Source organism: Oncorhynchus clarkii, chromosome 10, assembly GCF_045791955.1.
Source record: "Oncorhynchus clarkii lewisi isolate Uvic-CL-2024 chromosome 10, UVic_Ocla_1.0, whole genome shotgun sequence".
Taxonomy (NCBI): Eukaryota; Metazoa; Chordata; class Actinopteri; order Salmoniformes; family Salmonidae; genus Oncorhynchus; species Oncorhynchus clarkii.
This window is the reverse complement of record NC_092156.1, coordinates 32,964,437-32,978,093: the sequence shown is the minus strand read 5'-3', so window position 1 is coordinate 32,978,093 and position 13,657 is coordinate 32,964,437. Positions and strand designations below refer to the sequence as shown.

At 40.7% G+C, this 13,657-nt stretch overlaps 1 protein-coding gene across 2 annotated transcripts in view; it reads right to left on the bottom strand.

The window, feature by feature from the left end:
• Nucleotides 1-3,874: 3,874 nt before the first annotated feature.
• LOC139418285 (alkaline ceramidase 3) overlaps nt 3,875-13,657 on the bottom strand; it is a 14,645-nt gene continuing 4,862 nt past the window's right edge. For both annotated transcript variants that reach the window (XM_071167643.1, XM_071167644.1), the window contains 9 exons: nt 10,993-11,045; nt 10,677-10,729; nt 10,217-10,298; nt 9,085-9,120; nt 8,164-8,222; nt 7,638-7,739; nt 7,167-7,271; nt 6,906-6,951; nt 3,875-6,275 (listed from right to left, as the gene is read on the bottom strand). In XM_071167643.1, the coding sequence (XP_071023744.1) occupies nt 6,222-6,275; nt 6,906-6,951; nt 7,167-7,271; nt 7,638-7,739; nt 8,164-8,222; nt 9,085-9,120; nt 10,217-10,298; nt 10,677-10,729; nt 10,993-11,045 (590 nt within the window). In that variant the 3' untranslated portion in view covers nt 3,875-6,221. The remainder of the gene's footprint in view (nt 6,276-6,905; nt 6,952-7,166; nt 7,272-7,637; nt 7,740-8,163; nt 8,223-9,084; nt 9,121-10,216; nt 10,299-10,676; nt 10,730-10,992; nt 11,046-13,657) is intronic.

Here is a 13,657-nt window from a genome sequence, read left to right as displayed (position 1 = left end):
TAGGACACCGTAGAGCTAGGAGGTCTATACACACATCCTACCAATATAGCTGCCTGGTGAGGCAGATGTACTTGAGCCCATAGTGCCTCTATTTGACCTACATTAAGGTCATCCCTCCTCTTAAAATGTATATGATTCTGAATATACAGTGCAACACCCCCACCATTCCTATTCCTGTCCCTTCTCAGTAGACTATATCATTGAATGTTAATTTGCCCATCATTTACAGATGCATCTAAATGCGTTTCGGTCAAAGCCAAAATATGAATATTATTTATGTTGACCAAGTTAAAAACCTCATGTATTTTGTTAGGAAGGCTACATACCTGAGCTATATGCAGCCCTTTCCTTATCAAGTGAAGATCAATATAGCATGTATTCGTTATAGTTGAAGTTGTCATGATACACTACAACACACAAACTCAGTTTTAAACATTGAATTAAAATAACCAGAAAGTTATTCTAGAGTCCTGACACAATTGCCTGTTGATATAAAGTTTATCCCATCACCATGGAAACTCGTTGATTCAGGCAACGCTTTTCCTTCATGATGGGATATAGTTTTTTTCTCCTTTCATTGATCTCGGTGGGGAAGTGATCATTCATTCCAAAATCAGTGTTTCTGAGTTCTCTGCCCATGTTCTTCGTCATTTCCTTTTGCTTAAATTTATCAAAACATTAAATAATATCCCGTGGCCTATTTTCAGAGGCATTACCTATTCTATGGACTCTGGAGAAAGTGGCATTACGCACAACATCAGTGGGCAGTTTTAGTTGAGTTGACATAAAGTCTCGGACTGTGTCCTCACAGCCTCTGCTGTTGTCATTCTCCAGTATCCCTGAGAATATTAGATTGTTCCCGCATTGATCGACACTGTACATCAAGCAATGTTTCTTTAAGTTGTTTGTTCTCCCTTTGCACCACCTCCACCTTGCTATGAATAGAGTCTACAGTACCATTCAGCGCCGTGCTCTCTTTCCTTAGATCATCAATCTGATGTTGGCTGAATTCGAGACTAGCACATAATGCATTGATGTCCTCTCGTAATGATAGTCCCACTAAGCGCAAACCAGATGGGATGGTGTATCGCTGCAGAATGCTGTGGTAGCCATGCTGGTTAAATGTGCCTTGAATTCTAAAAAATCACCGACAGTGTCACCAGCAAAGCACCCCCACACAATCACACCTCTTTTCCATTCTTAACGGTAGGAACCACACATGCGGAGATCATCTGTTCACCTACTTTGCGTCTCACAAAGACAAGGCGGTTGGAACCAAAAATATAACATTTGGACTCAACAGACCAAAGGACAGATTTCCACCGGTCTAATGTCCATTGCTCGTGTTTCTTGGCCCAAGCAAGTATCTTCTTTTTATTGGTGTCCTTTAATAGTGGTTTCTTTGCAGCAATTCGACCATGAAGGCTTGATTCACGCAGTCTCCTCTGAACAGTTGATGTTGAGATGTGTCTGTTACTTGAACTATGTGAAGCATTTATTTGGGCTGTAATCTGAGGTGTAATTAAGTCTAATGAACGTATCCTCTGCAGCAGAGATACAATGGGGAGAAAAAGTATTTAGTCAGCCACCAATTGTGCAAGTTATCCCACTTAAAAAGATGAGAGAGGCCTGTGGGTCTTTCAGCATGACAATGATCCCAAACACACTGCCCGGGCAACGAAGGAGTGGCTTCGTAAGTAGCATTTCAAGGTCCTGAAGTGGCCTAGCCAGTCTCCAGATCTCAACCCCATAGAAAATCTTTGGAGGGAGTTGAAAGTCTGTGTTGCCCAGCAACAGCCCCAAAACATCACTGCTCTAGAGGAGATCTGCATGGAGGAATGGGCCAAAATACCAGCAAGTGTGTGAAAACCTTGTGAAGACTTACAGAAAACGTTTGACCTCTGTCATTGCAAACAAAAAGTATACAACAAAGTATTGAGATAAACTTTTGTTATTGACCAAATACTTATTTTCCACCATAATTTGCAAATTAAATTAATTAAAAATCCTACAATGTGATTTTCTGGATTTTTTTTCTCATTTTGACTGTCATAGTTGAAGTGTACCTATTATGAAAATTACAGGCCTCTCATCTTTTTAAGTGGGAGAACTTGCACAATTGGTGGCTGACTAAATACTTTTTTGCCCCACTGTATCTGTAGCGGTGTTTTAGCATCGTGCTTGACGAAAGCACTGATGTAAGTGACATTGCCTAATGATGTGTTTGGGTCCACTTCCCTCAAAACGAGTTGTTCAGAGAGGAACTTTTATGTTTACTGCCCCTTCAGAGACAAACATGAGGAGAGGATATTCTGAAAGCCCTTGTTACATTTTTTTGCTGATAATAATATTGACTAGTTAAATCTGGCATCTCTGTGCACTGACACGACCCCAAACACGCGAGGGAAGGAGAAGGTACTTATAGGCCTGATGAGAAAGAGAGCATATTCCTGAATTTGTTACTTTTCAATTTATCATTCATCAGGAAGCACTTGTGGCTAGACTTACAGAATGTGATGCAGAAAGTCGTGCGCGCGGTGAGCATTATTATTTCGAGGGCACTGAATCATAGGAAATTCTGCAAGTTGGAAAGACCCTCTGCTGCAGAGGATAAGTTCATTACAGTTACCAGACTCAGAAATTGGCTGCACCTCACAGAGTAACAAACACATCTCAACATCAACTGTTCAGAGGAGACTGCGTGAATCATGCCTTCATGGTTGAATTACCTCAAAGAAATCATTACTAAAGGACACCAATAAGAAGAAGAGATTTGCTTGGGCCAAGAAACACAAGCATGGTATGGGGTGCTTTGCTGGTGACACTGTCAGGGATTTATTTAGAATTCAAGGCACACTTAACCAGCATGGCTACCACAGCATTCTGAAGCGATACACCATCTCAACTGTTTTAGGCTTAGAGGGACGATCATTTGTTTTTCAACAGGACAATGACCCAAAACACACCTCCAGGCTGTGTAAGGGATATTTGACCAAGAAGGAGAGTGATGGAGTGCTACATCAGATGATCTGGCCTCCACAATCCCCCGACCTCGACCCAATTGAGATTCGGACTGCAGAGTCGGACTGCAGAGTGAAGGAAAAGCAGCCAACAAGTGTTCGGCGTGTGTGGGAACTCCTTCAAGTTGGAAAAGCATTCCTCATGAAGCTGGAGAGAGTGTGCAAAGCTGTCATCAAGGCATGGGTGGCTACTTTGAAGAATCTCATACATTTTTGTTTAACACGTCTTTGTTTACTACAGTACATGATTCTGTGTTATTTCATAGTTTTGTCTTCACTGTGATTGTACAATGTAGAAAACAGTAAAAATAAAGAAAAAACCCTTGAATGAGTAAGTGTCCAAACGTTTGACTGGTACTGTAAGTACATTACATTTAAGATCAAATTCACACGAAGTTTCACATAGACAAATCCCCAGAATACGGCATTGTAAATTACAGCATTTATCCAGGGTTTCACAGAACAGGATCCTTTGGTAAATGTACATATAGCCTCAAACTGAAATATGGCAATCCTTGCCATCTAGTGGCCATAAGGAATGAGAGCGTGTTGGAATCCATCACTAGAACTGCAGTGCATGAACAGACTGGTACAGTAGATACAAACAGGTTCAGAGGTCTCATCCTTGAAGCAAATATGTGTGTGTGGTAATACAGGACAATGATAATTATTTAATTGCAGACATGCAGACACCTGTATTCATTGCTAGATAGTTAAATAATGGATATTAAATGGCAAATCCATCTGAAAACATACATGTCCAGATGATCCAGTCTGTAGAACAGTGGTCAGAAATATTCAGTGGTCAGTCAAAACACTATTTTCTCATTCCTCCTTTTGGCAGCAACACCAAGGCTTGTGCAGATATCTTTATTTCAGGTAAACTTTCTTCATGATCTTTTGCGTTGGCAAATAAAAATACATACACATGAAAATAATTACCCTGTATCCTTGAAATTCCCACTATGATAACAACGTGACTGTATTTTTTGAAATGGAACAATCCTTAACTTGTATAATCTCCCGTCGATTTGTTAATATTAATCAAGTAAATCATAAAACACATGGACATGTAAATGTAAAAATATCTAAACAACAAGTATAATGCAGCTGCAGTCTTGGCATACATTACATGTCATTGAAGTCAAAGAGTGTTCCTGTGTTACCAAGACGTTGCAGAGGACATATATACTGTAGTCAATATAACTGATTTATTATACCTTTCCCTGCCATCTCTGTTTCAGTCCTGTCTGTAGCCAGCACACACTGTATCATCTAGACCAGATTCCCTTAGAGAAGGGAACCTCTGCCACCTCTGGTGTCTTGGGCCTCCCACCCCTAAAACTCTTCTCTGTTCTGGCACCCCAATGATGGAACAAGCTTCCCCCTAATGTCAGGACAGCAGAGTTCCTGCCAATTTTCCCAAAATGTCTGAAACACTACCTCTTCAAAAAGTATCTTAAATAAGACATTTAATTCATGCTTATGCACTTGTGTTTTCCTACTAGCACTGACATTTGCTGATAACTTCTTTGAGGAAAAATGTACATACCATGACTGTGATATGCGGTTGTCTGACCTAGGTATCTCAAGATGAATGCACTAACTGTAACGGTGTCTGCAGGCTTCCCATCCGAAACAGTTATGACTTTTTTCTTTGTTTTGGTCTTTGGCAAGGTTTTTTTGGGCTGTTCGTGCACACAAACATTTTTAGATGGAAGCCAAAGTCGGTAGCCAAAGTTGGTAACCAAACTTTACGCTTCTTCGTCGGTGATTGGTCAACAGTAGGGATTCTTCAATGCTGTCATTGTTAATGCTTCATGTTTGCTGTCACTCAACTAGAGATGAATCGTTTTCATGCTAATTATTTCACTTGAGAAATACTGCACCAAACATTTTAGATGTAAAGTTGAGCAACTAAGATCTCCTCAGAAAAAATTTCAAAATTAATGAAACATTTCTTGAGTTATCATTAATGTTGGACTATTTTGAGAAAGTGTTTACTGGCTACGGAGTTTCAATATGGACAAACAGTAGTAATTGCTGCTTTTTTCAAGCGAAGGGCATTTATTTTTTTAAAGATCTTTATTTTTTTCAAATCTCTTTTTCTCCCCAATTGATAGTTACAGTCTTGTCTCATCACTGCAACTCCCATACAGACTCGGGAGAGGCGAAGGTCGAGAGCCGTGTGTCCTCCGAAACACGACCCAGCCAAGCCGCTGTTTCTTGACACAATGCTCACTTAACCCGGAAGCCAGCCGCACCAATGTGTCAGAGGAAACACTGTACACCTGGCAACCGTGTCAGCGTGCATGTGCCCGGCCCACCACAGGAGTTGCTAGAGCGTGATGGGACAAGGACATCCCAGCCGGCCAAACCCTCCCCTAACCCAGACAACGCTGGGCCATGGGTCTCCCGTTCGTGGCCAGCAGCGACAGAGCCTGTACTCGAAACAGGAGCTCTAGTGGCACTGCCTTAGACCTCTGCACCACTCGGGAGGCTCAAGCGAAGGTCTTTTAAGGGAGTATATGAACACTTGTTCAGCTAAGCATCAGCCGAACCAAAGCATGCGGAAGGCTTAAGTCTCTCTATAAGAGCGCCTGCTCATTTATATTGAAAAAAATAGGGTAGTATAAACCAGTTCCCGGGTCTAAACATAACCAATGAAAAATACAGCCAGCTCAACCTGACCATCTGACATTATTATGGTTTGTGAATATGCTAAAGTATCATATTGAATGTTATAATACATACACTAATATAATTTAGATGTGTTCTTATGACTATTGTCTTTTTTCCTAATCTTATTCCAGAAAATATCCATGTTCGGGCAGGGCAGCTACATATCATATATGCATCGACATACAGGAAAGTATGTGCATTAATGCATTCAAAATGTTTGAGAACTTAAAAACAAAAACACTACAACATCACCATGAAAATCCTATTGTGATCGATGAAAGAGAAAAATCATTCCATATCAACTCTCAACGCTATGCTGTACTTGGCAAATCCACACAGTGTGAAACAAAAGGGTCCCTGGAGTGGTAGGTTGGGGGGGTGACCTGCCAGACCTCTGGTAGTGGGGTGTACAGTATGTGTCCCAGAGACAGCAGAGGGGGAGTTGGCAGACTAGCAGGTCAGGTCCCTTTGCTGATGCCTGTTGTATGGTAGTCACCCTCCTTCATGGTCTCCAGCCACTCAGCTTGTCTTCTGAGCCTCCATGTGCAACATGGGCCACACTCCACATATAAACTGATTGAACACATTGTGGACAAGTGTTAGGTTATTGTTGATATTATGGTGCCATACAGATGTAGGATCTTAATTTGAAAAACCTCTTGTGTATCATAACCTGAAGGCAGTTCTGATTCTGAATGATCTTCAGGTATGATGAGTATTAGAGAAGGATGGAGGGGGGCTCTGCCCAACAGTGGGCAGGCATACATACATCCCTGCATGCAGCCGTTATGTATTTGAAGATAGCTATTGTATAGAAATTGCATCCCCCAAAAATGTCCTTATCATAACCCTCAGTCCATAAATGCATACCATAGAATGTCACCTTAGTTATGACTGATTGAATGTCATGACTGAATGTCACACTACACATACTCAACTATATTTTCTATTCCCAACACCAATAATCTACTTAAAGAGGAATGTTCAGTATAAATATCATTGGACTGTACAGGACAACTTAACAACAACACACTGAAGAGGGGAGATAGCAGAGTCATCTTCTGCTCAAAACCTCACGCTCTCTAGGTGTGGGGTCTTGATTTGGTCACCCTGTCGCAAGTAAAACTTGTAGAGCCTACATCTGTATACACAAGCATAGAACTGGGATGTGTTGAAGAACTGGGAGGATGAGAGCACGCTTACCTTTACTTTTGGTCTGTGTTTGAGGTAGATTGACCGTATCTGGAGGCTACATGACAACAGAACATACTACATTTTTCAGTAACACATTCTTGTAGAAATCATCTGACCATATCCCTACTCAAGATACCAGTCTGTTCTTAATCTAATTATGTTTTCAAGCAGAATAAATCAATTTTAGTGGGAACAAATACAATGAGCAAACAAACACAGTAGAAGCTTTATAAGACCTATAGAATATAGACGGTTCAGTGGATAGTTTACCTGAAGAGTATGTGTAGGTAGGAGCCCAGGCCTGTGAGGATGTGCCACCAGGCATGGAACTGTGTCACCGCCCCAACAACAGGGGGCAATCTCTGTCTGGTGGATCTAAAGGAGAGTGAGGAGTAGAGAGTTTTACATTTGATTCTGTCTACAAACGTAGAATCTTAATTTGAGACAGTTTGCTACAGCAGCTAAATAATCCTGCAGCAACAGGAAATAGTCGTTATTATGTGGATTATAAATATTGGCCATTTTTGTAGAGATTGATTAAAAATGTTAAAGGAAATTCAAGTCTGAAATTTTAAAGTGGAAATTACAAACTTCAGAAGTCTTTTTAAACCTCAAATACAGGCCAAGTTAAAAACATTTTTGCATTGCAGGAAAGTTCTCCTTCAACATTGAGATCCTACATCTAGGGAAATGGATGTCCATATTCTGATGTCAGCATGTGCAAATTGTTTGTATATTTACCTGAGTGAGTCACATGCCAGATTATCAATGTTCCACAACAGGAACCCCAGCAGGAAGACACTCAGGGAGATGTAACACATAGGTTTGAGCCAGGGGTAGACCCTGCAGTTAAAATACAAAGTCATATGAGATGTATAAACAATGTTATAACATAGCCCTACTTCAGAGGAGGCTGGTGGGATGAGCTATGGGAGGACAGGTTCATTGTGATGGGTGGAATTGAATCAATGGAACGGTATCAAACGCATCAAACATGGAAACCACGTTTGACTCTGTTCTATTTCAGCCATTACAATGAGCATTACAATGAGCTCCTCCCACCAGCCTCCTCTGCCCTACTTCGTACTGTGGTTTCTGAAAACGTTGTCATCCAGAACCACAAATATCAGCATAATAGCAGTATCCAATGGTGTGTGGCTATTATACAATTCAAACTTTGTAAGGACAACAAATGTACTGTTGACCTCTTAGTTATCAGTTAGTTTCCCAAACTACTGCGCCATGATGCTACCACATTGCCACATACCATGTAACTATGAAGATAGAACGCATCACCAAGCAGGCTACAAGCGCACCATACATGACCTAAGGACACAAAAAGAAGAATCTTTAGTTTTGAAAAGCAACCAAATTCAGATCTGTGTCATATTTTAAAGTAGCCTAATTCTGGTGTTTTCACTAGAACAAAGGTGAAATTAAGTATGAGGTGTATAATGCACACGTTTTCAACCAGACTGCTCAACCCCTAAAAAAGGATAACACAGCATGTACAAGGTTCAAACATGAGGTTGTGCTAAATCCATGCTCAAATAAAGACTGCTCTTTTGTGATGGTTGATGAGACGTATACATGGATGGTCACAGTTCGTGTGTTGTATCTAAATGAGTAGCAAATCAAACTACATGCATCAGCTTGGTGTGAAACACTAACTAGTTGAAACAATATGCTGACAATATAACGTCCTCCAAAACAGACTGTTGAGGGCATGTTTATGACTAAACGTGTGCCACCATGGAGCAGTAGGTTAAGCAGAGGGGGCTCTGAAGTGTAAACAAAGGCTGCTTTGTCACTTTGTTTCTGTTGTTGTCGAGCAACACAGACACTTCTCTAGACTCTCAATATCCACAGCAACACTGGCTATTGTGGTGGTATGCTAGAGAGGAGTTTATATAAGTGTAACCTGGGCATATAAGATTAGTCAAAGAGATAGTCAAATAGGTGGTGTATGACATGTTGTACGACAAGTGACAACGCTGAAATATATTGCATTGCTGAATACAACTGCACAGAGACATCTGAAGTGACATGCCACAATAGCAATCTAACAGGACCTCATGACTGGCTGTTTCCACTTTTAGCCAGGGGCAACATTTACTAATGATACAGTGAAACCTAATACCAAACAAAGAGCATGCTCACTGAAGAGTGCAAATGTACTCTCTCTTACCTGGTGAAATACTGGCTCTTTCCATTGTAAATACACCTGGGGAAAAAAAGAGAAAAAAGAGAATGCAGATAGTGACATTAATTATTGACATACAGTAATAGAATGAAAATGGACACAACAGTTACAGTCAGGTCCAAAATGATTGGCACCCTTGGTAAAGAAGAGGAAAAAAATACTTTATAAATTAAATAATACAAATACTGAGCTATTTTGTATGCACATTTTTTAAATTCTATTATTTTATACTAATACAATTGCTCAGAGAAAGATTTTGTTCAACAAGCAAAATTTTTTACATCTAAAATAATCTGCATATGCATCTTTCTTTCGATGCCAAACCCACCACAGGTGTGCGTGGCCAAAGAGCTCTATTTTCATGTTATTTGACCACAATACCAGTTCCAATCCAGTGCCAATGCATTTTAGCAAACTCCAGGCGTTTACATTTGTTGTTCGCTCTCAATAAAGTCTTTTTTCTGGCACCCCTTCCAGAGAGCATGGAGGTGGCGTAAACTTGGTCACCGGAAGATACATGAAAAAAAAAATCTGTAATTCTCCAACTTTGGCCCTTTGCCTCCCGAACCATCTTCCTTACTGTACGTGGGGACAAGATACACTTTCGTCCAATACCAGGAAAGTTTACCACTGAATTGTTGCCCTAATAGTGGTATAGACGTAGGATCTTAAATATGAGCCAGTTTGGTACAGCAGGAAAATAATACTGCAGCAACAGGAAATGTGAATTATTATGTGGATTATAACTAATGAAAAAATGTTGGAGGGGTTGATACATTTTTCAGTAGGGCAAATCAAGTCAGACATTTTAAAGTGGAAATTACAAACTTTTACAAGCCTTTTTAAACCTTGAATCCACTACACTTTTGCATTTCCTGCTGTGCACGAAAATTCTCAGCAATAAAATAGTGATCAAATTAAGATCCTACAGCTTTAGTTGTGTGTACACCACTACAGCTGTAGGATCTTAATTTGATCACTATTTTATTGCTGAGAATTTTCGTGCATATATATATATATATATATATATATCTGAGCAAATGCATTAGAATAACATCATTTTTATCAAGGGCACCAATAATTTTTGACCTGACTGTGGGATTTATGAGACACTCACCACACTGACTGAGACACTGAAGAACAATAACAATGTGATAGGAAATAAACTCAGAGTGTTTTCTTGCTTGAAGCATTCATATCTGTAACAAAAAATGAATTAAATGATCATTCCTCTCATGAAACACATATTTGTAATTATAGACATACTGTATACAGTAAGGCTTTGAGAAGGATGGAGAGCAAGATGATGAAAGATGCCCCAGTTGAAATGGAGGAACTCTAAGTGCCGCTGAATCCATAGACATCAGCTCAGTTACATGGCATCTACAACCACGAGAGAGACACAATATGTGCTTTCTTAGGGTAGATCAATTGGAGGGTTGGATTCACTTTTCATTTATCACATTACATTTTATATTGCCCTCAAATTACTTTCAGTGAGCTTTTGACCTGGGCTGCTCAATGGCATTGGCACTGTGAAAGCTGAAGAGCGTAAATCCATTATGTTGGGTACTTACAGACAGTAGACAAAGACACAGGTGCTGTAGATCATTGGCAGCTCATCCAGCAACTGTGGGGGTCAGACAGCAGAGACAGAGAGTGATGTATAATGGGATGGTCGGCACGAGCCATGACAGGACTATTGTTTTCTGTTGACTCCAGTGTCTGACCGAACTGCATGTGCATTCTTCAGGAAATGATGAGGTATCATTTTTTATGTCCTTAACAGCTGAAAAGGTCCATGTGATTAGGAGAACACAACTCTTCAATGGTGGATGCATACAATGTGCTGACGAATCACAATTTATTTTTAGATACTAAAAGTCAGCTCACCTGCATCTCATATTGCAGCGTCATATGGAAGCACCAGGAACCGATGCCAACAGCTGGAACAGAAGAAGAGATCACTTTAAACAAGCAGCAGGAAGCACAGACATTCAAACCATTCACTCAAATAAACAGAAAGGCCTCTTGATGATGTCCTTTTAAAATACTATGAAGTAGGAGTAAGTACTGTAAGTAGCCTTACACAAGCCTTGGCTTGTACGAGCCGGAACGGCTCATAGGAGCAGGAGCCCATCTCCTGTTTCTAGAGTATGAGGCAGCTTAATGTACAAGTAAATCAAATAAAAATGTATTGGTCGCTTACACAGATTTGCAGATTTTATTGCAGGTGCAGCGAAATGCTTATGTTTCTAGCACCAACAGTACATTAATATCTACCAATACAATAACAATACACACAATCAAAAAAATAAAATTAAGGAATATCAGAGCGAGCAATATATAAAATAAATGGAATGTATAGACAGTATATGAATAGAACATGTGTATACAACAGTAGTTATATAAGATGAGCCATGACTAGAATACAGTATATACATACTGAACACTTAGTATACAAAAAATTAAGAACACCTGCTCTTTCCGTGACATAGGCTGACCAGACGAATCCAGGTGAAAGCTATCATCACTTATTTATGTCACTTGTTAAATCCACTTCAATCAGTGTAGATGAAGGGGAGGAGACAGGTTAAAGGATTTTTAAACATTGAGACAATTGAAACATGTATTGTGTATGTGTGCCATTCAGATGGTATGGGCAAGACAAAACATTTAAGTGCCTTTTAATGGGGTATGGAAATAGGTGCACGGCGCACAGGTTTGTGTCAAGAACTGCAGCGCTGCTGGGTTTTTCACACTCAACAGTTTCCCGTTTGTATCAAGAATGGTAAATCACCCAAAGGACATCCAGCCAACTGTGGGAAGCAGTAGAGTCAACATTGGCCAGCATCCCTGTGGACACCTTGTAGAGTCTATGCCCCGGCAAATTGAGGTTGTTCTGAGGGGAAAAGGGGGAGGTGCAACTCAATATTAGGAAGGTGTTCCTTATGTTTGGTATACTCAGTGGGTAAAATAGTATGAAAACATGAAAGTAGACCAGTGTTAATGACTCTAGGTACATAGGGCAGCAAGTCTATGGTGCAGGGTAGAGTACCAGGTGGTAACCAACTAGTGACAGTGTAAGGTTCAGGGCAGGTTACCAGGCAGAGGCCGACTAGTGATGACTGTTTAACAGTGTGATGGCCTGGAGATAAACAGCTTCGATCAGTCTCTCGGTCCCAGCTTTGATGCACCTGTACTGTCTATGCCTGGTAGCGGGGTGAATGGGCCGTGGCACGGGTGGCTGAGGTCCTTGATCTTCTTGGCCTTCCTGTGACACCAGGTGCTGTAGATGTCCTGGAGGACAGGCAGTGTGCCCCCAGTGATGCGTTGGGCTGACCGCACCACCCTCTGGAGAGCCTTGCGGTTGTGGACAGTGCAGTTGCCATACCAGGCAGTAATACAGTCAGACTGAATGCTCTCGAAAGTGAATCTGTAGACATTTGTGAGGGTCTTAGGGGCCAAGATGATTTTTTTCAGACTCCTGAGGTCGAAAAGGGTCTGTTCAGGGCTCTACAGGGCAACCATATTACTCGCAAATGGCCTAAATATTTTTTCTGTGCGAACTGGAATTTTTATTTAGGCGCACCAGTGCCCCTAGAAGAATGAAGGATTCTAGCTTTATTACCTCATATTTTTCATTGAAATCCTACATTTATTTGTGTGCGCCTACATTTTCCAACTTAGGCACACGTATGATCCTTGTAAAAAAGGTCAGCGTAGAGCCCTGCTGTTGTGCTTTCTTCACCACTCTGTCGGTGTGGAGGGACTATTTTAGGTCCTCAGTGATGTGCACGCGGAAGAACTTGAAGCTTTTGACCCACTCCACTGCAGCTCCATCGATGTGGATGGAGGAGTGTTCTCTCTGCTGTCTCCAGTAGTCCACGATCAGCTCTTTCGTTTTGTTGACGTTGAGGGAGATGTCTCTCTCATGCAGTCTCCTCTGAACAGTTGAGATGTGTCTGTTACTTAAACTCTGTGAAGAATTTATTTGGGCTGCAATCTGAGGTGCAGTTAACTCTAATGAACTTATCCTCTGCAGCAGAGGTAACTCTGGGTCTTCCTTTCCTGTGGCAGTCCTCATGAGAGCCAGTTTCATAATAGCGCTTGATGGGTTTTGCGACTGCACTTGAAGAAACTTAACGTTCTTGAAATGTTCTGTATTGACTGACCTTCATGTCTTAGAGTAATGATGGACTGTCATTTCTCTTTTCTTATTTGAGCTGTTTTTTTGCCATAATATGGACTATTTTACCAAATAGTGCTATCTCAAACGCATTAAGGAAAGACATTCCACTATTTTACTTTTAACAACGCACACCTGTTAATTGAAATGGATTCCAGGTGACTACCTCATGAAGCTGGTTGAGAAAATGTCAAGAGTGTGCAAAGCTGTCAAGGCAAAGGGTGGCTTTGAAGAATCTCAAATATATTTTTGTTTAACACTTTTTTGGTTACTACATGATTCCATATGTGTTATTTCATAGTTAATGTCTTCACTAGTATTCTGCAATGTAGAAAACAGTAAAAATAAAGAAAAACCCTGTAATGAGTG